Here is a 27,100-nt window from a genome sequence, read left to right as displayed (position 1 = left end):
TTCATTACCACACTGAGGATGCCCCAGGACTGCTCTTCAGACAAAATACCTGTGTCGCATCTATTTATAGCCCCTGGTACCGGCGCATCCTGATGATGTCACAGGCAGAGGCTATAAATTCTAGTCAATTTAATTGACGTGTTGCACACATATTCATACCTGGTCACTCCTAAAGATGTTCCCAAAGCACTAAATCAGCACAACATCTCGTTACACTTTTTCAGGGAACAGGGGTTACAGTTAACTAACCCCAGACATTTCTTGTTACATTGATAGCAGGGAAAGACCTAAAAAAGCAGCCAAGACATGCCAGAGAGGACAGAGAGTGACACGTGAGTGTGGCATGATATATTCTGAGAGTGCATTTAGAGTGAATGTTATTTAGAGTCTGTTTTTGAGAGTTTATGCTCAGAGAGTGTTTTGGTTTGAGTGAAGAGCCCAACAGGCCAAGAGTGTGGAGTGTGACTCAGCAAATTAAGTGTTACTTGAACTGTGTTTCCTGACACCTCCTGTGACTTAACATCCAAACTTATCACACTGTAGTACTGAAGAAATGGTAGAAGTTGGTATTTGCTAAAGTTGTTGCAGGAAAACAAAAGTAAAACCAAACCAAAATATGATTTTTTTTTTTTTTTTAAATCAGACAGAGCTCTACTTCATCAGAGATATTCATAAGGAGTTGATGTCGGATTTTCACTCAGCTGACAGTTCTGCAGAGTGGGGGGATGGAAGGATGGGGGTTTGGCCCATTGTTCATTCCTAGAAGAGTGCCAAGGAGAGCATGAGCCTCAGGCAACTCAAGATGCTCTCTATCTTGCTTCCCAAACCCTTCTTCTATATAGTGCAGCTCTGTTTCCAGTTTGCATGTGACAGAAAGAGTCACAATGCATTTGTGGGTCACACATTTTCAGAAAATCCCTTCGAACAGGGTTATGTACAGTACAAATTCGATTTCCAAAGATGAAGCCATCAAAAAAGCCACTAGGACTGAATTCTATAGGCTTTCTATAGGAAGTACTGTATGTGCTCTGTGATACTTCATTATCTTTGGCTCCTTCCTCATTTGAATTTTGTTATATTAAATTTATGCTTGTGCATAACAACTTCCTCATTACAAACATGTTGCACCGTAGAGTCAATGCCCTTAATCCCCATTGCTTATTTCCCAAAGGCAAGCCTCTGCATGTCTTCGTCTACCTCATGCATTGTGCCAGGGCTTGCATTATTGATGTGCGGTGAGTTTCTAAAGAGCTTTGCAGAGGTTAGCTGGTGGGTGGCAAACACAGCCTGTCTCCAAGTCCTCAATGTCCCTCTTATACAAGTGACTGCATTCACTTATCAATTATTCATAAGTTCACCTAAGAGGTCTTTACCTAGAAAACATGATATCAGTAATGGTGGTCTATGCTTGGGGTAGAAGGTCCCTGGCATATTGATCTTAGTCCAGCTGGCTGTATTGAATGTCTCATAATAGAGAACCGGTTCTTGTTCAGAACAGGTTCCATTCTTTAAAAAAATACCAAAATCGGATGATCTTCATGACTTTCAGTTCCATTTACGGTTCTCCTGCAAGCAATTTTCCACTGACACCGCTGGAACAGCAGGCTGAAATACTCATACGCACCGCTGCCCTCTACTGACTATACACCATAAAAACACACAGTACAAACTGTATTTAATTCCGATCTCGAGCGGGATCTTTTGAGTCTACAGCACAAAACATATGCGCTTCCGGTATAGTTTGATTCCCAAAAATAATTATTCAAAGGAGCCGGATCTTTTTAATCTACAGCCCAAAACGTACATCTTTTCTTGTGTAGTTCGATTCTCGAAAGAATAATTCTAATGAGCTGATTCTTTTGAATCTACAGCCCAAAACATGGCGCTTCCAGTACAGTTCGATTGCCAAAAGAATCATTCTAATGAGCCAGTTATTTTTAATCTACAGCGCAAAACATACAGCTCTTCCATTTATAGTCCAGTATACAAGTATTCTTTATACTGATGTGCAAGTTATGAATGTCCAACTCAAAATTAATAAACACAAAAATAAATTGCATTTCTCATTTCTGAAGAATTATTTAAAAAAAGGTTGCTCCAATCCCCTATTTGTTACTTTTTTCCATGAAACACACACACACACACACACACACACACAAATCATGGTTGCTTTTTCCATAATGAAAGTGAATAGGGACTAGGCTACGAAGCTCCAAAAAGGCAAAAAAGCACCATTTAAGGGTAAAAAAATCAGTGTCAAGATGACCATGACCAATTGATGACTGAACAGCTACTGATTGAGACTGAAATTTAAGTAATTGTTTCCTGAAAATCTTCCCCTGACAGATTCGTGAATGAATCATTTAGACTGGTTTTGTGAACTAGATCAACCAATTGATAGGAAAGATTTGGCTCAAAAGAATGAATAATTCTCGATTCGAATATTGATAGGTTTGATGTAAAGATTTCAGAAACACTTAATTGGGATATTGTGCACAAGTTGTATGGATTGGTTTTATAATACTTTTATTGTCCACATAATACTTTTATCATCATTTTGGAGTTTGGCAGCTCCGGTTCCTTTTTACTTTCATTATATGGAAAAGAGCAGTCAGGATATTCCTCAAACATTCATGATGGCAAGTATGTAACTTCAGTTGTCATGTACTCACCGTCATGTTGTTGACAGAGTAAATAACAAGAGAATTTTCATTTTTGGGTGCACAATTCCTTTAACAGAGAAAAATGTGGATGCTGGTGCAAATATTAATCCTCATTAATAATTCATCACTACATTTCCACTTTGCTGGGACACTCTTGCTTGTAAATGGACACTGCCGCTAAATCACCCTCTTGCTTTTGTGTACGACTCAATGGATTGTGTTGGTTTTAGAAAGCTATTTAAATGACCTCATAGAAAACTGTGTGATGTGTGGGGGTCCACATTTAGATACAAGCAAACACATAAATGTGTTTGAACTCATCCTTCCAATTAAACATACAGTTCTTCTATGTACGTAGCGATGGAAGTTCTTGAATTGGAGCGTTTACAGTTTGCATTTCTTGCTTATAAAACATGCATTTATACATGAATTTCATCCCACACCTTATTCCCACGCTTTTTATGTTTGCTTGCTTTGTATGTTGTGGTCTATCAATAAGGTCAATTTTAGCATGTATTACATGCACATATATATACATTTCATGGGTATTCTGTAGCCTTTGATATGTATATGTACATAATGATACCGGTGAAACAAAGTTCCACTAAACCTATTTAGTGAGAGAGGAGAAATGAAAAACATCTAAGAAAAGGAATGACAAAACATATAATACCATTCACAATTTGTGTTATGATTTTAATATTTTAAAATGTTATTCATCAGAAACTTCAGAAATCAGGCCATGATTATATATACATAAGCCCAACATAATTATGTTGAATGCCAACATCATTTTTCAGCAGCTTAGACTTGAATTAGAGTGCTTGGTATCATTCTAAATTGTATTTCTGGTCACTATTAGAGGCACTGCCACAACACCACTCAGTAAAGTAACTTCATGTTATTATTATCCTGAATTAAAAATATAAAGCAGTCTAATCCCTCCCCTCAAACATTCTGGAGGGAATTCAGTAAGAATTAATTGCACCCGCAGATAACATTGTTTATTTGCAAATACTATGAATATATTGACCACTTATATGGGTGTTTCATTTTGCCACTTTACAATGGGGCAATTTGTATTCATTTATCTAAAATACGGGACGTCCCATAGTTGGAAACCCTAACACACTCTCTGCATTGTTTTAACGCCCGATTCATGAAAGGAATTATGAATATATGAAAATCAGTGTTGTAGAGGATGAAGCAGACTACTGCGATCTAGTATAATTTACAGGGAATATAAAGCTTTTTTGCATCACTGTTTCCGTTTTTATTTTGTATTATTGGCTGTAATAGCACAATGTTAAATTAAGGTAAACAACGCTGACGTTCTTGAATGAGCCGAAATCTTGTATAACAAGCTAAAGTTTTGAATAAATAAGACTTCATTTAAATTCGACCTAGTGCAGCATTATGGAGCTAAAAGAGTCTCAATAAAGATAAATGCACACACTACATTCACATATGCACACACATGATTCATACATGCACACACAGGATTCATACATGCACACACAGGAATCATACATGCACACACAGGATACACAAATGCGCACAAAATTCACAAATGCACGCACAATAATGTTTTAGCCAATCACGAGAACGCACCCCACGTGGGGGATTGAGCCAATCACATGAACGCGTTCACACAGCGCGTGCGTGTGGTGCGGGCGCGGGCGCGTTCACGGTCATTGTCATTAAACAACATCTCATAACAGGGCTATAACTAGCTAAACACGTTAAGTTATACTTACCGCTCCCCTGTCGTTGCCAGAAGCCATGTTGAGGTCTCAACTGAGTGACAATGACCGTTGGCTAAATTCTGGCTAAAACAAGGGAGATATCTGATTGGTTCCAGATCATTCCTTGTTTAAAAAAAGGCATTTGTGTGTCGAGCCAAGTCAGGGGAGTCTCAAAATTCACACACAAATGCAGTGAAGTTCACAGACCGCAAAAACTTTGTAAATCAAGATATATTTGTGCGTGCATCAGAAATACATTTCTGAATCTTGTCCTGTGCATTTCTTAATCTTGTGTGCATTTGTAAATTTTGTTTGCATTTCTGAATTGTGTGTGTATTTATGAATTTTGTGTGCATTTATGATTTTTTTATGCATTTGTGAATCTTCTGTGCTTTTTAAATTTTGTGCGTGCATTTGTGAATTTTGTGCGCATTTGTGTATCCTGTGTGTGCATGTATGAATCCTGTGTGTGCATGTATGAATCCTGTGTGTGCATGTATGAATCATGTGTGTGCATATGTGAATGTAGTGTGTGCATTTATCTTTATTGAGACTCTTTTAGCTCCATACAGCATTACACAAACATATTGCCTAGTTAAACTGGATTGCAGGTGGTTAGTGAAAAAAATGCAGTTTTATTTTGAACTGAAATGCAGCATGCATAAGTGCAACTGTTTAGTGTATTCTACCTTCTATATTTTACTAGCTGCAAGCCTTGAAAGACAAAATCTGTTCAGTCATAGCTGAAATACAACACCTTTATTTGCATTCCCATACATGAAAGGCATATGGCTCTATTTTTAGCAAACTACAACACTAGCTAACCTCAATGGATAGAAGTGTCAAAAAAAGAGTATAATTTTTTCCCTAAAAGTGCTTGTTTCCTGCAGGTAAACAGTGTCTGGTGTCACACAAATTTGACATCTGCTCAAAGCGTTCTCTTGTAGTCAAATAATCACTTCAAATTAAGGTGTAACTCCATCCCATATTCCAGAAAATGCCTGATTTGAGTGTTATTAAATTTAGTCAGAGAGAATATCTCTATAATACCATGAGAATGTGGCTGAAATTGCATTTAGGCGAGTCAGCAGGTAAGGATTCCAGAACATGTCAATGCTTTCCTCGGAGGAATGTCAATTCTGTCATCACATGGTTCATGGTCCTCTGGGTGCTTCCCATGCTGGTATGAGTTTTTTTTTTTTTTTTTTTATTAAGATTTCCACTTCTCTTTGTGAAATAAAGGTCACAATAAAACTGACTTAGAATGTCAAAAGAATAGATGTTATAGTTTTAGCCTTGTCCCAGACCCATACTTTCAATATTAAATATGTTTAATACATATTTAAACAGAGTGATATAAAAATAAACCATTTAAAAATGTATTTTGTGAAAAATATTTCTATAATTTTTTTCAAAAATTAGGATTTAGTTGTGCCATCATTTCCACCACACCAAAAATGTTGTCCCAAATAAAGTTTTATCAAAAGTTTCATCATATTTTCTTAAGAAACTGCTTTTTTGCCCTTCAGGTCATTTTTCACACTTGGCAAACATTGGCAAAGAATGTCTTAATTTACATTGATTTCAATCACTTTTGGAATTGTATAATATCTTAATATATTACAACAATGTCTGATTTATTCTGCTTGAATAACATCAAGAGTGTACATTTTACTTACAATTTTAGTGCCTGTTTCACAAATTAATCTCTATTGCCTTTTCCAGTGGTCATATTGGCCCAGTTTGCACATCCAATGCAACAAATCCATTCTTTCCCACTAATGTCAAACAATTTGTTGCAGTGCTACAAGGGTTTAGGAAGGTGCCATAATAGTTATTTCTGTCATCTAATGTTTTAGGAGAAAATTATATTCAATAGGTCTTCAATAGGCTGTATTTATTACAACTTATTATTTACCTATGCCGGGATAAAAATTACCCAAATACAATAGAAGGTTAACCAAGTCAACAAAACTGTCAGTAAAGATCTGGCTTGAGATGAAATGTGATGTTTGAAGAAAAAGAAAGAAAAAGTTAAATATCACTTGGCCATATTTTAATTGGCCGTCATTTTGCCAAATTATGCAAAAAAGTGTGAGTATATTATTTTAAGTGTTTGTACTTAGGCTAATTTCATAGCTAGCATTTTATATATCCAAAGCAAGAAAAAGGATTCAGCCATTTTATTTAAAAAACAAATAAAAATTTTCATTTCCACCACCTATACATAATTTTTCATGGACAGGTATGCAAAAAATGTCCTACTCCCTTAAATATATTAATAAGTGTCCTGTGAAATCTTGCCAGTCTCTGTAACAGCTGTAGACTTTGTAAACAGTGAACAAACATGTGTCCGACATGGACTCTACCTGTTGAAACACAATTCTTACATTTTAATATATAATTTACCGTCTATAAATGTAATTAATGTTAACAAATTATACATCTTTTCAAAGATCTAAGGGTTCAACATTGATATCCGATCTCTGTTTCAAAAATAGCAATGCTCCAGAAACAGCAATTTAGTTATTTGTTCCAGGAGTACATGCAGGAGAAAACAATGGGACTTCAATCCTTTGTTATGAAAACGCTATAGCAGATGAATCCAGTTCACCAAACTTGGGTCAATTGTCCATGATAAATCTGAGAAATATTGATATATTCTCCATTGTTTACATGAGATTTCGCCTGACAGAATTACCCTTTGTCATCGTTCTTCAACAAACTATGCAATCTGAGCAGCATTCATGTTGTAAAACTGTATATTATATTTTAATATTAGAGTCTCGTGAACAAAACGAGCCTTTCTCCAAAGTCTTATTTTTAAAAATGCAGAATAGTTTTATTCATAATAGCCAAGCAGTGCGGAGCCTTAATTTTACTATGTATGCTTCCAGCGATTTTACAGAGAAAAAAGCATGCATACACCTCAGTTTTTGTTAGATCATCTTCATCTTTTATTATTGTATTTTTAGATTATAAAAACATGTTCAGCACAAAATATTTCCATTACTATAAACTTCAGCTTCTCTAACTTAAAAAATTATCAACATATATTAATTCTGAATGTGGAAAATAAAGCCTAAAGTGTCTTCTTTCAAAAGATACTTCAACTGTGTCCATACTCCAAAGGGTTCAGTAAATAGGGTTCAGGCCTGAGAGAACGAGGGAGGAATGTGACAGGGCGGAGGGCGGGGTCGGGTGGTGATTCTGCACACCCGGTCCCATATCAGGCTAATTAAGCCTCTGAGAGGGATAAAGGCCGACTGTGAATGGTGGTGCGACAGAGAGAGATCGTTTACGGGCAGCTGACCGTCATGTGTGTGTTTTTGTCTTTTTGTTCAGTTTTATATTTAAACTATTATTTATATTTTCAAGCCGGTTCTCGCCTCCTCCATCCACAAATCCCTTTACAATATACAGAACTGTGCTTATAAGATGTTTATTTGTCTTAAGAATGGAATGCCCAATGCGCTCTAAGTCCTTGTGGTGGCATAGTGACTCACCTCAATCCAGGTGGCAGAGGATGAAACTCAGTTGCATCCGTGTCTGAGACAGTCAATCCATGCATCTAATCACGTGGCTTGTTGAGCGCATTATCGCGAAGACAGAGTTTGTGTGGAGGCTTCACGCTATTCTACGTGGCATCCATGCACAACACACCACATGTCCCCCAGAGAGCAAGACCAACATTATAGCAACCACGAGGAGGTTACCTCATGTACCTTCCCTAGCAACCGGCCCAGAGTCAAGATAGGTTCTAATTCATTATAACTGCTACAGTTTATACTGCTACATTTTTACCACTATTCATACACACAGAAAAGCTAACAAAATAACCACAACAGTGGACTAAGATTCAAGCTGAGGTGTGCCCAACTGATTTCATTAAAATGTATTAAATATTTTTAAATATCAATTCAATATAAGAAAAGCATATTTACTGGAATTCTCCTCTCGACACCAGAATCTAATGGGTTTCCGTCTTTTCTCTATCAGCCCATGGACATTCGAGCACACTATAATTGGAATAAATATAACATTGGAAAAGACACCAGAGGGGGAGGTAGCAGAGAGCTATGATAACAGAGGGAGTCACACCACTGTGTCTCATCTTTCTATGTAAACGCTGGAGGCAATCGGGCCACAGTGGGAAGGATCCATCCTCGCAATTAAATCGGTACATGCTAAAACGGTCCTGCTGAATCCTCGCTCCATTTCTGAATGCTATCTCTCGCTCAGCCAGGGGATGAAACTGTTTGCTGTAACTGCCTGACAGACCTGAGGAGAGGAGGATAGAATTGTGTTTCACAATACCAGATAAAATACTTTTTCTCAATGCCAGTGTTATAGATAAATAGGGCTTTTGTGGCAAAGTAACTGTCCGACACTCAGTGAGTTAAGTCTCACAATATGGCTTTTCAAATCGCAGACCTTGAGTAGGTCTCTGGTGGGCAGCGAAGGATGTTTTGCAGTTTTTATAGTTATATGTGCTGCTGCAATAGCTATAATTTTACACGGCATAGGGAAAATAGTCACCTTGAAAATTTCAATCGGAATGTCCTCAAAAATATCTCATAAACTGCTCTCTCTTATTTTTAGAATATCAACTGGCTTTTCTTTTAACACAGCTTCAGAGAAGACAGAAGGGGGGATTCACTAAGAATTAATTACACATGTTGAGATGGGCTCAACTACACAGCGCTTTTTTCTACTCACTGATTTGATGAACATTTGATGAATTACTGACACCATGATCTATAGATAATAACTCTTACAGTTTACAGTCTGCTTTCCACGGGCATTAATAGCACAATGTTAATTGCACCAGGTAAATAGCATTGACTTTTGTTAATAATGTACAATCTAGTGATTTACATAAAAAGGAGGCATATTTGCTCTGGTAATAATGAAAATGACTTAATTTAATTCCACATATATTTTTCCACATATTAAGTGCTTGGTTAAACTGGATTAAGGGTGGTTTGTGAATAAGATGCAGGTTTTTGCTCTGAAATACCATGCACTAAAGTGGCAAAACTGTCAAGTAAATTCATCCCAGAGTGGAGAAGAGATATGCTGCCCAAACTTGCACAATAAACAAAAATGCTGAGAGGAAAAGCGAGAGAGAGAGAGAGAGAGAGAGAGAGAGAGAGAGAGAACGCCAAAAGCTTCTTGGAGAGACAGAATAGCATAGCCTCATAAATCTCTCCTCTCTCCTTCAAAGGATCGATTGATTTGATAAACGGGAAAAAATATGGTGGTGCTAGTCGCCTCTTCAAATCTGCCTGATTTCACTGTAAGCACAGGGACTTTAAGTAGCTCTAGGAGGAGATGGTCTGGCTCAGAAAATGGCGTTATTGCATTAAAGTGAAACCCCAGTCACACATGCTAGCTAAAGGGCTCACTGTTTGGCTTAAGAGAGGGGGTGTACTTACATTACAAAGGATACATTTCAGCCTACATTGTGTTCTTTTGATCGCTGAACTGTGGTATGAATTTGAACACTTTGATATCATGACATCCATGAGGCAACATTATTTATTTATTGCTTTATATGCTATTGCATACTAGAATGAAAGGAACCAATGAAGCAAATAAACTCAACAAAAAATGAAAAATTCTCTCACTTTCAACTGCTTTTATTTCCTTATATATATACCATATATTTGGCCCCCAGCCGAACGATTTTGTTCCTTTTTGGGGAGAACAATATCGAGAAGGCCTTGGCTGGGCCAGCCAGTCCTTATACTTCTGAGCTGTTAGCCGTTCCCCTAGGTGCAGGGGACCGCTTCGTGCCTGCCAGTGTGTTGGGGGTAGTTATGCAACGGATTGCTGTGCTGGCAACGAGGCACACAGAGGTCTGCCCATCTGCGTAACTCGGTTCAGCTCTTGTGGCGTTTTCCATTGGGACCCCTAGTGTTAACTCATTGACACAACATCGAGTGAGTGACAGATAGGGAACATCTCGGTTACTGATGTAACCTCCATTACCTGATGGAGGGAACGAGACGTTGTGTCCCTCCTGCCACAACACTGAACCAACCGCTGAAATGGCCTGGTCTTTGGCTCTGCTCCTCTGTGCGATACCTGACGTGTGTTTGCAGCTTCACTCCTTTTATACCCGTATGTCTGGGGGAGTGGCATGCAAATTCCACACGCCAATTTACCATTGGCCTTTTCTCAAGATCAGAGATGTCTGGGCTCCGCAGGAGCGACCCCCTAGTGTCAACTCATCGACACAACGTCTTGTTCCCTCCATCAGGGAACGGAGGCTACATCAGTCACCGAGATATTTTCGGATGTACTGATCCTGTGCAGGTGTTGTCTGCCACTGTGAGTACGATCAGCTGTACTTCCTGTATCCCTGTAGCGCTGTCTTAGGCATCTCACAGTATGGACATTGCAATTTATTGCCCTGGACACATCTGCAGTTCTCATACCTCCATGCAGAATGCCTAGGCATCTTTCTTCTGGAGTTTTTCAGAGTCAGTAGAAAGACCTCTTTAGTGTCCTAAGTTTTTATAACTGTGACATTAGTTGCCAACCATCTGTAAACTGATAGCATATTAACGACAGTTCCACAAGTGCATGTTCATTATTTGTTTATGTTTCATTGAACAAGTATGGGATACATTGGTTAAACCCTTTACAATAAAGATCTGTAAAGTTATTTTGGATTTTTACAAAATTATCTTTAAAATACAGTGTCTTTTTTTGCTGAGTCTTTGTTTAAAATACACCCTTCCATCATTGCTGTACACGACACCCTATCGGGATACCACTGCAGCAGCAATTATACAATAATATTGTAGTAACATTTGCCTTTCTAGAGCAGTTTTTACACTACATAGAAGCCAAATATCGTTATTCTATGAATAAAAGGGACTTCTTAAAGTTATTGTTCTAATAACATATTATATATTTTAGTAAATATAAATTGCAGTTACATTTAAACCTAATTTGATGCTTAACAATAAAAGGTTTTCAAAAAGCATAGTTTAGTCTAAAGTATCAAACAGCACAAACATACCTGGTGCATTAAACTATATGCTTTGAAGTGTTTAATATAAAGTGTTCCCGTTCATTTGACATTATGTGGATAATGTTTTTTATTATTATTTAAACTCATCTCTGCCCATTCGTTTTATCATGCAAGTGTATTTATTCACTACCTTTAAGTGATGTCTCTGCTACTCCATGCAGAGCGCACCTATTAGACTAATCAATAAATACTTTTTTTTGTCATTTATTTTTTATTATCGATTGAATTTAGTTGTTGGAGCACTCCCCAAAATTATCAGAAAAGTATTCTATGAGGCTAGTACATCATATTCCAAGTCTTCTGTCTTGGTTAGAAACAACCTGAAATGCAATTAATTTTTCAGTTAAAATATGTCTGTTGCATGTTTATGAGAGCTATAAGAAAAGCTTGTTCATAGTGGCTTGTGTGTGTGAGCATTTGCATTATTTAGCATTAAAAACAATGCAAGTTCTTGAATGAAAACAGGTGCCATTATGAACAAGCTTCCCTCATGCATGAAAACATTTATTTTTTGTTGCGCATAAGAAACAACATGACGGTGAGTAAATTATGACAGAATTTTTTTTTATTTTTAAGCTGTCCACAAAAAGAGAATAATAAAGATACAATTATGAAAAAGATGGGTAAATTAGCAAAACCATCTCTACCAGCAATACTATTACACTCAGTATATTACAACTCTTGATTACAGTCGATTAAAATGTTTGTGCATGATTTCATACTTATAAGTGGGGCCCCCTCTCATGGTTTGTGGGGTGGCCCCAATATCTGTGGTATGCCACTGCCTCCAAGAACACAACATATCCAATGTATAAACAGAAACACCCAGTGTCGCACTTAGCTAATCCATGCTAATTACACCCCCACAAGGAACATTTATTTTATGCTTCATTTAGAACCACTGCGGCATGGAGAATGGGAAAAAATAGACATGAAAAATCAGAGCACGAAAATGGCTTAAAATCAATCTCCAACTGATGGGTGATTCAGCAAAAATGGCAAATGAAAAGCTATTTAGTAGATACATTGTACAAATAAAGAAGAGTTTACAGAAATCTCAGCAGCTTAATTTATCAGACCACTGTGTATTCAAAGAAAGCTACATGGTTTGAGGCAAGGAAAAGTCCTTGTCTTCTCTTTCATCACATTGATTCTAAGTTCTTTTGTTTTGCTAGATTAGCTCTTTTTTTTAAGGCTACCTGTTGTCGACTGTCATTAAATCACTATATAGGCCACGGCTGTGGCACGTCATTTTAATTAAAGCATGCAGTCTCACTCCGGTAGAGGGAGGGGAGGCATAGTGACGTCCATAATTAAAAATTGATCTGGGGTACTGCAGGAATGATAAATTCCTAAGAGGGAGGGAAGAGGGGAAATGCTTGATCGAAATGCAAACTTAACATTTTGACAGTCTGCAGCTTTAGGTGGAACGTCAGTATACACACTTACATACTGCAGGCTTCAGGCTAACTTACAATTAGTAAATATTAATATTTTTCTATGCCACTTATTTTTAAAGAATATGTAGACAACTAGATGTGTATATTGCCTAGATAAAATGTAAGTGGTCATAGCTTATGCACACAGCATTAGTAGGGCATTCTGGGTACTTTCTAGGTGGTTAGCTACTTATTGGTACTTATGTACCCTAAAATGAACCCCATTCTGCCGATTTACTGACATCCGTTACAAAACTAGAGTTCATGACAAATTTGCTGTAAACTTGCCACAAATTCGGTACTGACTATTTTCACATGCTAATTCAATTTGTTGCAAACTTTGCAATGAACTCTCAGTTTTTGTAAGGGAAGTGCCATCTCCCATCAGACATTTTTTAATCACTTCAAATGTGTTTACCTTTTACAGTGGCACTACTGATAGAGTGTAATGTGAGCATGTTTAGAGACTAGGGTTGCCAAGTTGTAAAGTACAGGACACTATCTCTAGCAAGCAATTAGCTGTGGCAGGGGGAGTTCTAGCTGATGTTTTCAGACGGTCCCTTATTACTCCCTCCACAGTTTTAGCACGTTTTAGCACAATGTGTAGATTGTTTAGATGGTCCCTTAACCATCAGGTTAAATGAACAATCTTGAATTATTTACGATCCCGTATTTTATGGAAAGGGTGGCAACCCTATCAGAGACAGGTTCAGGTCCCATGGAAACCATGAAGCAATCACATTCACATAAACAATGGTTAGCACAATTGAGAGCTTGAAATTTTCCCTATAAGATTACAATTATACCCTGATGGTTAGGTTTAGGGTTGGGGTTTGAGTTAGGGAGGTAGTGAATTTAAAACACGCATTGATGTATTACATCAATTACAACAAAAAATACAACTGTGGACATTTCACCCAGAAACTGGAGCTTGCAGGTGCCCAAACATTTAACAACAGTTCCATCTTCAGCCACTGGGGGCAATGATTCAATTTCAGAAAGCACAGACCGATTTCAACTAAAGAACTTGCAAACTATTATAGATCAATCTGCCAAGTGTAAAGAGCCCACCCTCAAGTCACTATGATATTCTGGTCCCATTGATATTAAACAAAAGTACATTTATAGAATTGTTTCATCTGTTTTACTGTCCAGAGGGCAAAAATAATTTGGTTTATTATAAAACGAATCAAGCTGCTCAACAAGCTGCAAGATTTAAAGTATAATTCATGTCCAATGCGAAATGATACCGGATGACTTACTTACTAAAGTTTAATGCATTAGATTTAGGATTGTTTAGATCCCTACCTTAAAGAAGAGTAATAGTATTAGGCAGATATTGTATTGTTGTGCAACTAAAATGTATTAGGACAGTTAGCTAGTAATGCAATCAGCAAAATTGGCAATTGCATAATGCCATTACTAGATCACTGACAAGTTACTAATATTGTATAAACAATAATTTGTATACTGGGATTTGTGAAACAAAGAGTAATCTAGACTATAGCCTTTAATTACACACAGATAATAAATAGCATTTCGTCCCATGCACCATGATAGGCAGTGGTATCACACTTTCATAGCAACATGCAGGGAGTTTGACATGTTCAACTTGAAGGAATGGAGCTGATTATTGCTACCATGAGGGCTTCATGGACTATGCTGCTAAATTCCAGAGATGCCCTTGCTGGGAGTCTTTTTAATCAGCTCATCAGTCATTCATGATGGATGATGCATTAGCCCTTCTCTGCCTCCCAGTTCACGCATTAGCCATCTGCTAATCAGGACTGATTGAGCAGAGCTACTCTTACTCCCACCTAGGGAAAGATGCCCATGACATATACTTACTTCCTGAGACATTATCACTATGTATGCTATGTTTGCAAGAATGAATGTCCTCAGCTGACCACACGATGATGAGAGATATTCTGTATGGTAACTTGACCTCTACAACCAGTTCTATTAAATGACTTAATCGTTTTTGTTTAGGCTGTAATGTGGGTTATAAAAGCACAATATACAACTGACCCCCAAAAGGACAGTTTGATAATTAAGCCACAATTAAAAATGTATGAATGTCATTGCAGTAAATAACAAAAATACCATACTAAGTGACATCTTTATACAAACTCTAAGCCATGTTTGCAATAACCTATCATTTATAACTAATAACAAAATTGTGTTATTAAGTTTTATACAGGTTTTCAAGTAAAGACAGGTGTACTTCACATTAACTATGGACTTGTTTCATGAATGGCTGGATTACAGAACCTGACTTTTTACACCAGTTTTAGCCCAGATTTATAATTAGGCCAAGCTAGTGCTCGTCTGCTGATTTTAGGCCAGTCAGAGTTGACAGATTTGACTAAACCTAACCCTAAATCACATAGTATATGATGGGTACACCCTGCTTAAAAGAACAGCTTATCTAAAATGTAATTCCCAAGTTGGTCTTGGCTGGTTTATGGTGGTTAGTGTTGGTTTGGTGCTGGTCAAACTGGTTGACCAGCATAGCCATGCTTTTAACCAGCTAAACATTGCTGGTGAAGCTTGTTGTTTCTGAAGCTGATTAAGCTAGTTTAAAAGCCTGTTGGGGACACAGCACACCCATGCAATGATGGTCTTTTCAGCAGGGCGGACTCCAAATTCTTACCCTCAGACAACGATTCAATCTAGTTGAAGAGTTGGAAATCAAGCATGCGGGGCAACGAAGCTCAGGAAATGGAGATGATGCACAAGAACTGACTAGCTAACTTTTAGTGCCACTCCCCTCCAACTCACACTGCAGTCCCAAGAGGCCATACTGGCTACGTCTTCCCACCCATGAGTATATCCAAAGGCACTTAGCCTGTTTCTTTTGAGATTCAAAACACAGAGTAATGGCAACAACTAAAAATAAATTGCACTTGGTTGGATATTGATATCTAATGTAATCATTTGTGTATTTTTAAGTGTAGCTTAGGTGTCTAAATACTTTTTGGGGCCACTGCACATATGTCTGTTGTTTGTGGTACATTGACTGGCTGTTTAAGCAGATTGAGTGAACTTCATACTAGCACATAAAATGGAGGAGATATAGTGAAAGACTGATATATTGTCCAGGCTGATTGATCAGATGATATTTAGCCATTTTGCAATTTATTGGCATCGAATGAAAATCGTGTTCATTTGGTCGATTAATAAAAGTGTTAACTTTCCCTTGTGTCAGTTCCTCTACCAATAGATTTGTTAATGGATAGTCAACACTTTCTGTTTTCAAGGTTTTTCTTTTTCAAATTTATGCAAATTTGAGGAAATACTGCATAAAATACTTGTTTGTTTCACTTCCAATTTGCTGTTGTTAAATTGTATTATGTTTATAGGCATTTATATTGGCCATCCAGGTCTCTGGAAATCGGGATTGACATCGGCCATTGAAAAACCTGTATTATCCACCACTAAGGACTTATGATAAAGTTATCTGGTAATAACTGTTCTCAGCCAATATTCCCAAAAAAATGGTGCTGACATGCGGTAGACAACTTTATCCCAATTTTGTCCCCTTACAGATGTAAAGGGTAAAATACACTGCATCAAAACTTTTTACAAAATCTGTGACAGCGCAAAAATCACCAAAGGAATGCAATGTTGCATTGCTCATGCTTGTATAAAATGAAAAAAGTCATTGTCAGAGGGAGAAACTTTACAGAAATGCTGATTGTTGAAAAATCTTGCGAATAGTGAGAATGTGTCTCTAGTGCTCGGGACTGTTCAGTCTGTGATGTGCTTTTTTTATGTTATTTTTTCCAGTATCGTTATTGATGATATTTGGATTTTGGCAATAATATTTGGATTTTAACTAATACCTACAGTATAAGCTGTTTTATGAGGTTGGGTTGAAAATATGATCCTTATCTGTTTATTCGTGTCGTACAGACAATGAAAATGAGATTAATTTTCTTGATTTCTTTTTAATATATATTGCTTGAATGGACTTGAATGTGTACATTTGAACTGCATGTTTTAGTAAATATGCAATTTATACAACAATAATTATGTTAGTTTTTATAAATATTATTAAATACAAATATTTATATTGTGAGAGTGCAGATGTGTAGAGGGTCATTGCAGGTGCTGCAGGTGTATGTAATTAAGTTTAAGGTATCAAACAGGACATCGGGGTCCAGTCAAATGGAGGCATCTAGGCTAGTTTTCCTTAACAAAGACCCTGTGTTACTAATAACAAATAATTTGGAATTATAACTAATAATTAATTGTTGATTCATGGAAAGGGAGGATAAGTGGTTCTCCAAAAACTCTAAAATGTTATGGTTACTGGTTTATGGTCTGTCTGTCTGTCTAGTCAGTCGATGTCTTTTTACAATGATATTACTAGTTTTTCTGTATTGGATTCTATGAAACAGTTTTCATTTCAGTAAGGTTGACAGTCTCAATCAAATAAACAGGTTTGTAAATTGGACAAGAAACTCAAGCATCATTTTGCATTTTTGCTCTAAACAGCACATTGTTCAGTCCCTAATTTATCAGTGGCTGCTTTTAACCACATTTGGCACACAATATAAGGATACAGATATTTTTTGCAGTGCCTAACACAAAGCTTTTCTATAGGAATATTTATTTAAGTAACACAGCTGTGCTCTTTTCTTCTCAAAACTAAAATAGTCTGAGAATAAAAGTATCACCCTCACAAGATGTACTTTATAGACAAAGCCAGACATGCTTCTGCTCAGAGCATTCTTTTGCCACTATGAAAAATTACAACTGAACTTAATTTGTGCTTCCTGATAGATGTGCACACTCTCTCCCTAACAGAAACTATAAGCAAACCACTTAATCAATGGATTGCTAGAAGACGCGTTTCAACGACAATTAAGGAACATTATTCTTTCAGCCGGTTTTATTTATCAGTCATACGCATCAGCTTACAATGACTGTACTAGCACACAAAATACATCAAAGCTGCATTCCACTAAAATATGTTACCATTGAAAATTGTTTGGCTTTCCAAGAAAAGTGCCTACTTCAAAAAGTTTTTAAAGTATAAACAGGCCTGTAACAAAATGCTAACCTGGGGTGCATTTCCAGTACAACCACATGACTCCATAGTATGATGCATCATTGTTGAAATTAGCTAGTCACAACTGTTTCCCAGAACCGCAGTAACTAAGTCACACATCCATTGTGCAAACCACGTTGGTTAAGCTGTCATTAATGATGTTATTCAGGGGGTGGAGTAATAACTTCTACAAATATTTAATTAAAATAACGAATTTACACATACACCATTTAATGGATAAAAGCTGCTGAAGTCACAAAAGCAGCATGCACTTTGTAATGCAACAGATGCATTGCGCTGGAATAGATGGGTTTCCCCCATATTCGATTTTGGTGTTCCCCTGACGCACTTGAGCATTTGCACATTCACGCTCTTCAAAAACATATTAATGGCACTTATGCATTAACATAAACACACAAAAGCTGTGTTCTCCGACAGAAACTATGTTCTATAAAGCACTTTCTCTTTAATCCCTTAAAAGGCATTTCACTCTTGTAAAACATGGTAGATAGACGTCTTTGACCATTGTGCGGCATATTGCTTTTGTAATGTCAAGTTCAAAGAACTTAAACTTTTAAAAACATGCCTCGAGACACCCCAGACAGCACGTGTACATCTCTGAGATGTCGGTTTTAGATCTTTTTATCTGGAAAGCATCACAGTCTAATTAACTTCTGCTAAACATCTTAAAAAGATCAGATTTAGAAACATTCTAAATCATAAACATCTCAAAGAAATCTGCAGAATGTCTTATTGACATCCAAGACATACTTTGACATCCAAGACATACTTATTGGCATACGTCTTATAGACAAATTGCAGATGATCAAACAACGTAAAAAAATATATGTAAACACACATCAAATAGACGTCTGTGCGATGTAAGTGTGCAAATGTCTTTGAGCAAATTAGATCTATGGCTCTATGTCAGATGGCAAAATCATCTCTTGCCTATACCCTAGTGATAAAAAGAAAGTATATCCAATTTTGATATGTCTGTCTCCATTGGTCTGTACTTTTGGAGAGGCTGTTCAATGTGTAAGTGGCACGGTAACTTCCTGTGACATCTAGTCACAGTAAAGTGTGGCTAATATCATCATCGAAAAAAAGAGCACAAGTGCCTGTCCAGACCCAATGCAGCCCTTATGGAGCTTACTGTGTGTTAGCTCCCTGGAAAAGCATATTGACATTCTTATTCAGAAGGAGGACAATGTGGACATTTGGTAAAAAGGTCAGGAGAGAAAAGAGAAGGCACAAGCAAATGTGACTGGATGCCTGTGTTAGCATCAATTGCTATGCTTTCATGTCCAAGAAACTTGGCATGCAGAACTTTTAGAGTTTTACACTAATTAACTTCTAATCTTTTCAAGGCCTCTTTACAGTATATATGGTGCAAAGCTAGCAATGTTTGGATTGTCTTTCCAATGCATGGGTACATTTGTATTATTAAATATTTGTTATTGGTGATAACTGTATTATCAACAATGCAGTTACTACACGGTTGATTCACACAGCCAGTATAGCCTAACTTTCACCTTTCAATTGTTTCTTGCAGAGCAATTTGTTAGCTTTAATGAGCATTCCTTTCACTGTAGCAATTAATTTAAACATTTTGCCCAAGGTTGTGAGATGGATACTGATTCATGATTTTCACCAACACCCGGACTAATTAAACATACCAGACAGCTGTGAATGATGAGATATCACAAAAGGGTTTGGATTGTAAACATTAGCAAAGACAAATTACCCTGGTTTGGGCCAACCTCTCCCATCACAGATTGTGTTGTCGGTCTTTCACGTCAAAAAGAATCATCTGTTTGTCTGACCATTGTCTGTCATTGATATTTCTGTCTTCTTTCATGAATAGGATTTTGAAGGCTCAAAAGAACATTGTGCACAAACACTTTGAATTCTGGATATCTCACAGCTTTTTAAAAATGCTCAGGGAATACATGGCCCATAAACAGTGCAACTTCAGACAGATGGCAGCAAAGATTTTCTCTTTTATCGTGACAGAGGCATCCTGCAGTACAATACAGCTAAAGTTTTGGCTGTCATTCAGTGTCATTGTGAAACCTGAGCTCAAGCATAAGGCAGGACCATGAGGATGAAGACCATTAATTGTCAAATAAAACAATTAATTAAATGAATAGCAATATATGCAGGTCTTTCTTAAATAGTTTGTGTGGATTGACACTTTATTTGCCTTAGTGCACTTGTCACAAAGCCCTTTCCACTTATGGCGGCAGGTTACCTGATCTGAGATCATAAACACCAAAATCTTTCTCCATGCATTTGTCGTGGCCATGTTCTTCTTGAGCATTACATAAAAAGTGTACTTTTGAACAACCTCAGAGAGATGGGCTTCAGTGTTTTCCATTTGTAATGTTAATATAGCAACCTAGCTATCAACAGTCTTCTCTGCTGGCATGTGTTGCTGTAAATAAACCACACACACATTTAGTTTTAACCAACCATTGATGTTCTTTGAGTAGCTTGAAGTTCTCTTTCAGGGATGGTCATGAACTGGAGAAATATCATGAAACAAACACCTTAGCAAAACAAAAACATTACACCTCGTCATAATTTTTAGGTGAATGTAAAGAAGCCTTTTCGCCATATATGAGTTAGACATAACTAATTAGATATTCACTTCACAATATAGTAACACATCTTACCTATAGACCAAGGTGTCATCCACTGAGCTGTTGTACTGAATCTGATACATCCTGATTCCAGGGAAATGTTGTTGTGAAGGCCACCTGATGAGTGCAGAATTAGCCGTAAGCTCAGCAAGAAGCACCTTCCTCTCCTGAGTCCTTGTCTCATTGCTTGCCGAAGTAGTCGACTTGGCAGAGGTAAGAATATCAGATGGTCCTGGATCAGGTTCTCGAACCCGATTAGTGCTGTTAGCTAAGTGTGGCAGTGGACTGACAACCAGTTCCACTGTGCCAGTAGACTCCCCTGCGGCATTAGAAGCAATGCAGGTGAAGACTCCCATATCCTTCAGTGAGGTGATGTTGATCTCCAAGCTCCCGTTGCTAAAGCTTAAAGTACGAGAGTTGTTGGCGATTAGACGACCCTCTGGAGAGATCCAGTGAATATCAGGGTCTGGGTCCCCATTGGCCTTGCATTTCAGGCTTGTGGGCTGGCCCTCCATGATGAATGTTTTGGGAGATTTCCTTGTAATCACAGGGGGATCACAGATAAACTCCTCCTCTGGGATGGTCCAGAAGTATTTTGCCATAAGATCAGCAGGTGAGGCGCAGGTTTCGAGGTCATCCTCTCGTGTTAGCCTCCTCAGCCAAAGTAGCTCGCAGTTGCAATGGAGAGGGTTTCCCCCAAAGCTTAGGACGAGAGAAGAAAGAGGGGATCCTTTTGACTTGGCATAAACTGGAATCCTAAGAAACAAAGGATCAGGGGGTATTTTCTTTAACTTATTGGATGTCATGTCCAGACGGGCTAGTTTGTGCAAGTTGGAGAAGACTCCTAAGGGGACATGCTCTATGAGGTTATGGTCCATATTTAGAGTGTTCACATTGGTGAGCCGTCCTATAGTCTCCCACGGTATGTCCACCAGGTTATTGTAGGATAGATCAAGGTCCTCTAGAGTGTTCAAAAAGTCATCAAACGCATGTGGGGAAATATTGTGCAGTTGGTTGTTGGCTAGGATAAGGTGCCTCAGATTGGTGAGTCCTCGGAAGTGGTCGTCCGCGATGACGCTCAGGCGGTTGCTGTCCATGTGCAGTGCACGCAGCCGCTTGAGGTCACCAAACGTGTAAGGCATAATCTGGCTGATGGTATTGCGTGACAACGTCAGGTGCAGGAGACTGGTCATGTTTGCAAAGTCCCTCCTTCTCACTGCCGTGATGAAGTTCTCGGTAAGGCGCAGCTCCACCGTACGTCGATCGATGACTGTTGGCACGAAAAGGAGGCCGGTCTTGGCGCACAGGATGGCCAGAGATGGTGACAGATTCTGGCACATGCAACGCTTGGGGCACAGCTGCCCCGACGCTGACACAGCCAACACCAGCAGGGAGAAGATCAGCCGCTCCATCTCACTGGGGAACTGCAAGACAAACAAACACAGAGTCAAGACATGCAATTGCACTCTCAACTTGTATGTTCAAGGCCAATGGCTTTGTACATGCAGTGTCACATATAAAGTAAAGCCCAAAATATTATCAGTATGTTGCTGAGAATGGCCTGGAGTGGGCAGGATGGTTTGTAAGGTTGTGATATGTCACCATTAGACTGTGTATGCAACCTATGTTTCACACTTAAAGAGGTCATTTCTTTTACAATATACACTGGTGTAAAAAGTAGGACACTTTTTAACATGGTAAAAGCATAAAATTACTTTTCCATGCTATGCTTCCACAATTATGTAGATTCAACCTCATTATAAGTACATTTGAGTGGGGATGATGTAAGGTGACTGAAATAAGCAACCTCTTGAACCATTACTAAATGGAAAAGTTCACCCAAAAATGAAAATTCTGTCATTATTTACAATTATTATATTCAAAACTTTGTACAGGATCTTTACACAGCTTTTTCCATACAATAACAAAAAAAGTAGTCTATAATGCATTTCAAGTCTTAAGTCTTTCCAAATAATTTATTAACTGATGATCTTCCCCTCCACCTAAGTTCATGTCCGCATTTGTGTCCAGAAATCAAAAACTGCTGTTTTGCCATCAACGAATTTGGCACGGCATTGTTTTTGGATGCAAACGTGTGTGAGTAAATAATCACTGAAGGTAAATTTTCTTAAAGGACTGGTCCATTTAAATTAATTAAATATCTCAGTCTGCATTGCAGGAATACAATGTTATTTTGTTTATGTAGTAAATATTGCATGTTTTCCTATGGCAAACAAGAGTTTTCCAGGTGCAAACAGAGAAATTCCTTTGTTCCTCTTTCCATCAAAATGAAGCCATTTGTCTAAATACAAAAAGTGTTAAAGATGTTAATTCTGAAAAATGTGTCCTTCATGAAATGAGTGCAACTCAGCAGGTCTAGAAGTAAGCTTAAAAGAAAGATGATTCTTTGCTTACATTATGCTTTCATGCTACAGAGCTAAAACAACCACATTACGGAAGCAAATCTGTCCAGCTGAAACAAAGCTGTAAAGTCCTCCTTGTTTTGCTGAGACACATCTCTAAAATTATTAAATAGATTTACAGCTGTTATTCTGTGGTTAAGCTGTGATATCATAAACCTGCCCCTCTTGTTGACAATATGTATTACATCATTTCCGCAGCTACGGCCAATGGCTTTACAACATAATGATGTTTGAAATATTCATAATAGACCATTAAATGTTTGTTTAGTTTAAGTTTTGAAAAGGGAATAATAAACAGAGTCATGCCAATGTCTTTCATGCAATTCTAAGGGATGTAATGTCACTGCTGAAATGGCTTTAAAGAATGGATCAGTACTGAAATGACTGTGGTGCTTAGTTTAAGGATTGTGACAAAATGGAGATATTCACAGCAATAAAACAGCTGACAGACTTAAATGTAATATACTGTTGAACACTTTCACATTAACCCCTGTTGAAAAAAAGTATAATATACAGAAACATATTTAGTATAGAGGGATTTAGTCAAAGTTTAGTTCATGAGTCATGACAATACACAGATAAGTTAAATACCCTTCAAACATTAATATGTTTTTCCCCTAACATGTCTCCTCAATCTGTAAGAAGCTTATGTGTGAGCAACTACTGTTGAATAAAACCACCTGATGTATTATAGAAGGAGAGAGTAACTATCCTCTTTACTCAGATGTTAGTGAGAGCCAGTAAGTGATTTCCAGAGTCTTTTTACTTTTCTGAGCTTCTGCTACTGACAGAATTCCTGGCCCCCAGAGTTCAGATGCAATGGAGATGGATTAGCACATCTGTGTGTCTGCTTTTTACAGGAGGGCCCAAAGGCCCTGTGAGGTTAAGGTGTGGTGAATCACTCAATCCAAACTTCCTTTTCCCGCAAGAAAAATGGGAAAATTTGTTCTTTTTGTCACAGAATGTGAATGCTGTTTAAAATTTTCTTTCTACTGTTACCAGCTGAGACCTACTGCAACATGATGTGATGACATTATATGCTTCTGTTTTTTTTCCCCTCTAGTGAAAGCGAGTGCAACTGACTTGCAGTGTTGGAGAGTAACGAATAGCGACACTACAAAGTTAACTATATTTTGAGAAGCAGTGTAGCATCAATAAATGCTACATCATGTTATTGTCATATTGGATCATACAGGCAGCCTTAGAAAAATTCAAAATAATGGAATGAATAATTGAACTTGCTCACCTAAATCATCCTTTTGCTCTCAGATGTAGCTTTGGAAAGTCAAAAATATTTAAATGAATTGGTTCATGTCCACGGTTTATGTAAATTAATCTGTTAAATTAAACTATTCATTGATTCACTAATATGTAGAGTTGGGAAGTCTAATTAATTTTACTGAAACGTTTACATGTATACTGACATTTTCTAGTTTTATTATTTGATGTAGAATACATTTCTGTTAAATTTAAACTACAAGCTACTCATAAAGTAGTTAAACTACAGTCAAGCAATCCTTTAAAAAAGAAGTTAGGTACATTACAAGCTACTAACAAAATGTAGCTAACTTAATTGTAGTTAAAACTGAAATTTTCATAATTGTTTTGGCAGATAACTGCTTTTCTGATTGCAGATTTAAAATAGTAACTGACTGTAAATAAGTCAATGGAAAGGAGGAGGCGAGAACCGGCTTTACAATATAAATAATATTTTAATGAATAACTTAAAGACAAACACACAGATGACGGACATGTCCGTAAACTATCTCTCTCTCGTCACACCACCATCTGTCATCAGCCTTTATCCCTCTCAGAGGCTTAATTAGCCTGATAAGGGACCGGGTGTGTATAATCACAACCCGGCCCTGCCCTCCGCCCTGTCACACTGACAATTATATATTCAAAATATTTAATTCCTTATATAGCTTTAATGTATTTAGTTACTTTTTGCTTGTAGTTTTACTTCTAGTTTGTAGTTAACCTACTTTTCAAAAGGGTTTGTAAGTTTTTGCAGAGATCTTCTATACGGAGATAACAACCTCCGTGTTTTTACTATAGGAGAGAGTGTAATGGTCAACAAGCATGTTACAACAGTTAGTCACCATTAGCAGATACCATACAAATGAATGGGGAAAGCTGTAAACTGACACCTACCTGTTGCAAAATCATATGTGACTTCTCTTATAAAACAGCAATATTATCATAGTAAACTCCACACGTAGTTCTCTCCAAAAGGATTTTAAATTTTTTATATTCGATTGTTAAGATGAATGGACAGGTGGTTAATTCATTAAGTGATGAACTCTTTCCTCACAAAACCAGTTTATTTAGCACACTGAATCATCTTCTCTATAGACAACCATTCAAAATGGTGTACCACCCATAGAGTGTATATGAATGAATGAATGTTACATTTATATAGCACTTTTCTGATACTACACTCAAAGCGCTTTATATAGTGAGCAGGGGATTCTCCTCAACCAGCACCAGTGTGCAGCATCCACCTGGATGTTGCGACGGCAGCCATAGTGCGCCAGTATACTCACCACACACCAGCTATTGGTGGAGAGGAGAAAGTGGAGTGATAGATCCAATCAATGGATGGGGAGTCTTAGAAAGCCATGATTGATAAAGGCCAAAGGGGGGAATATGGGCCTGCTGCGTTATGTTATTCTATGCTATATTTGTAGCCTCCCCCTTCAGTCGGGCAATGGTTTTTGCTAATTAAGGGTGATGTAAGCTATTTTAGTAATTCTAGTGGTATAATTTCCACAAGTTGAGCCATTGGATTAGCCACACACCTCTATCCAAAACCCTGCACTCCAAAGACACCAAATGAGCTTTAATGAGACCAACATCGAGCAGAAGCAGTTGTCAAAAACAACAGTATTAAATAGCGCCCATTAAATGACAACTGTTTTGAACAACATGGCATAAAAATGGCACTGAGCCTCAATTTGCTGCAACAACAGTACTATGAGAACAGGCAAAATGATTGACGGGAAGAAAAATTTAGCTCTAAACTCTGTAAATTGTTAACAAAAATTTGTCTGCGAGCTGTCACAGAGACAGGTGAGACATCTTACTACACTTATTTTATTAATATCTTTCAGTGAGAAGGATTTTGTATTTTTTTTTTGCATACATGTCCATGAAAAAGTTGCTTACAGCACCTTTAAGACATTAAATAGATTAAAAAAATTATATACACTCAAACAAGACGAAGACTCCAGTCATATCAGATACCAAATAAAAGCTGTTGAATTTTACATGGAGTGGGTCATCCTCTCATAGGCACTTCCATGTTGACATCATATGACACTGTGTTATGCAATTGACATTAGTGAAGTTACCACCAATAATAATAACAATTAAACTAACATATTTACTTTATATAGCACTTTCAGCCACTGATCAAACACTAAAATACTGTACATGTAAATAAAACAACCAAACCAAACAATAAAACAACAATCACAATATACTTACTTCAAACAACAATGGAGCCAAAGTCAACAGTATAGTCCAGAGTGATGGTATGGATAAATAAGAGTGTGCTCCACCAGACTGTACTAATGTAGAAATGTAAAATGTTCAAACAAGAGGTCCCTGTTGGAGTTATGAAACAAACCGCTACTACCTGCATCTCTCATGGATAACGGATAAACACGCAACATCAAACACTGAGCACAAGCAAATGGCGGTGTTGAGCTGGCAGAGAGCTCATGAGTCGCAGCTGAATGGTCACAGTCCAGCAGCCAACAATATGAATGTAATGCTGAGAGCGTTACAGAGCGGGATTTGAACCGGGGTATCTGGCATGGGAGACATGTGTGCTAACGAGGAGTCTAAAGGCTACAGCCCCTAGCATCATGTGCTAGTGCGCCTCTTGAGGCCAGGGGAGTGAGGTTTACACACTTCACAGTTACCCACCAGCTGGCTACTGTTACACAAGCAAATTCATTTGGATTGAATGAGACAGATGAAAACACACTAAAAGTAACAGAACAGAGGATAAACAAACATATTCAGTGTAAATCGACATCACTTTCAGTATCCAGGACAACTGGTGTAGAGAATCAAA

The 27,100-nt window shown here is 37.6% G+C and overlaps 1 protein-coding gene across 1 annotated transcript in view; it reads right to left on the bottom strand.

Moving 5' to 3' along the window:
* The window catches only part of LOC127630077 (leucine-rich repeat and fibronectin type III domain-containing protein 1-like protein), a 191,281-nt gene that overhangs the window by 52,178 nt on the left and 112,003 nt on the right, over positions 1-27,100 (bottom strand). The window contains exon 3 of the mRNA XM_052107487.1: positions 20,627-22,017. Within this exon, the coding sequence (XP_051963447.1) occupies positions 20,627-22,005 (1,379 nt within the window). The 5' untranslated portion in view covers positions 22,006-22,017. The remainder of the gene's footprint in view (positions 1-20,626; positions 22,018-27,100) is intronic.

This window comes from Xyrauchen texanus, chromosome 36 (genome assembly GCF_025860055.1).
Source record: "Xyrauchen texanus isolate HMW12.3.18 chromosome 36, RBS_HiC_50CHRs, whole genome shotgun sequence".
NCBI classification, from domain to species: domain Eukaryota; kingdom Metazoa; phylum Chordata; class Actinopteri; order Cypriniformes; family Catostomidae; genus Xyrauchen; species Xyrauchen texanus.
Note: the sequence above shows the minus strand (reverse complement) of the source record. Positions and strands in the feature narration are given on the sequence as shown.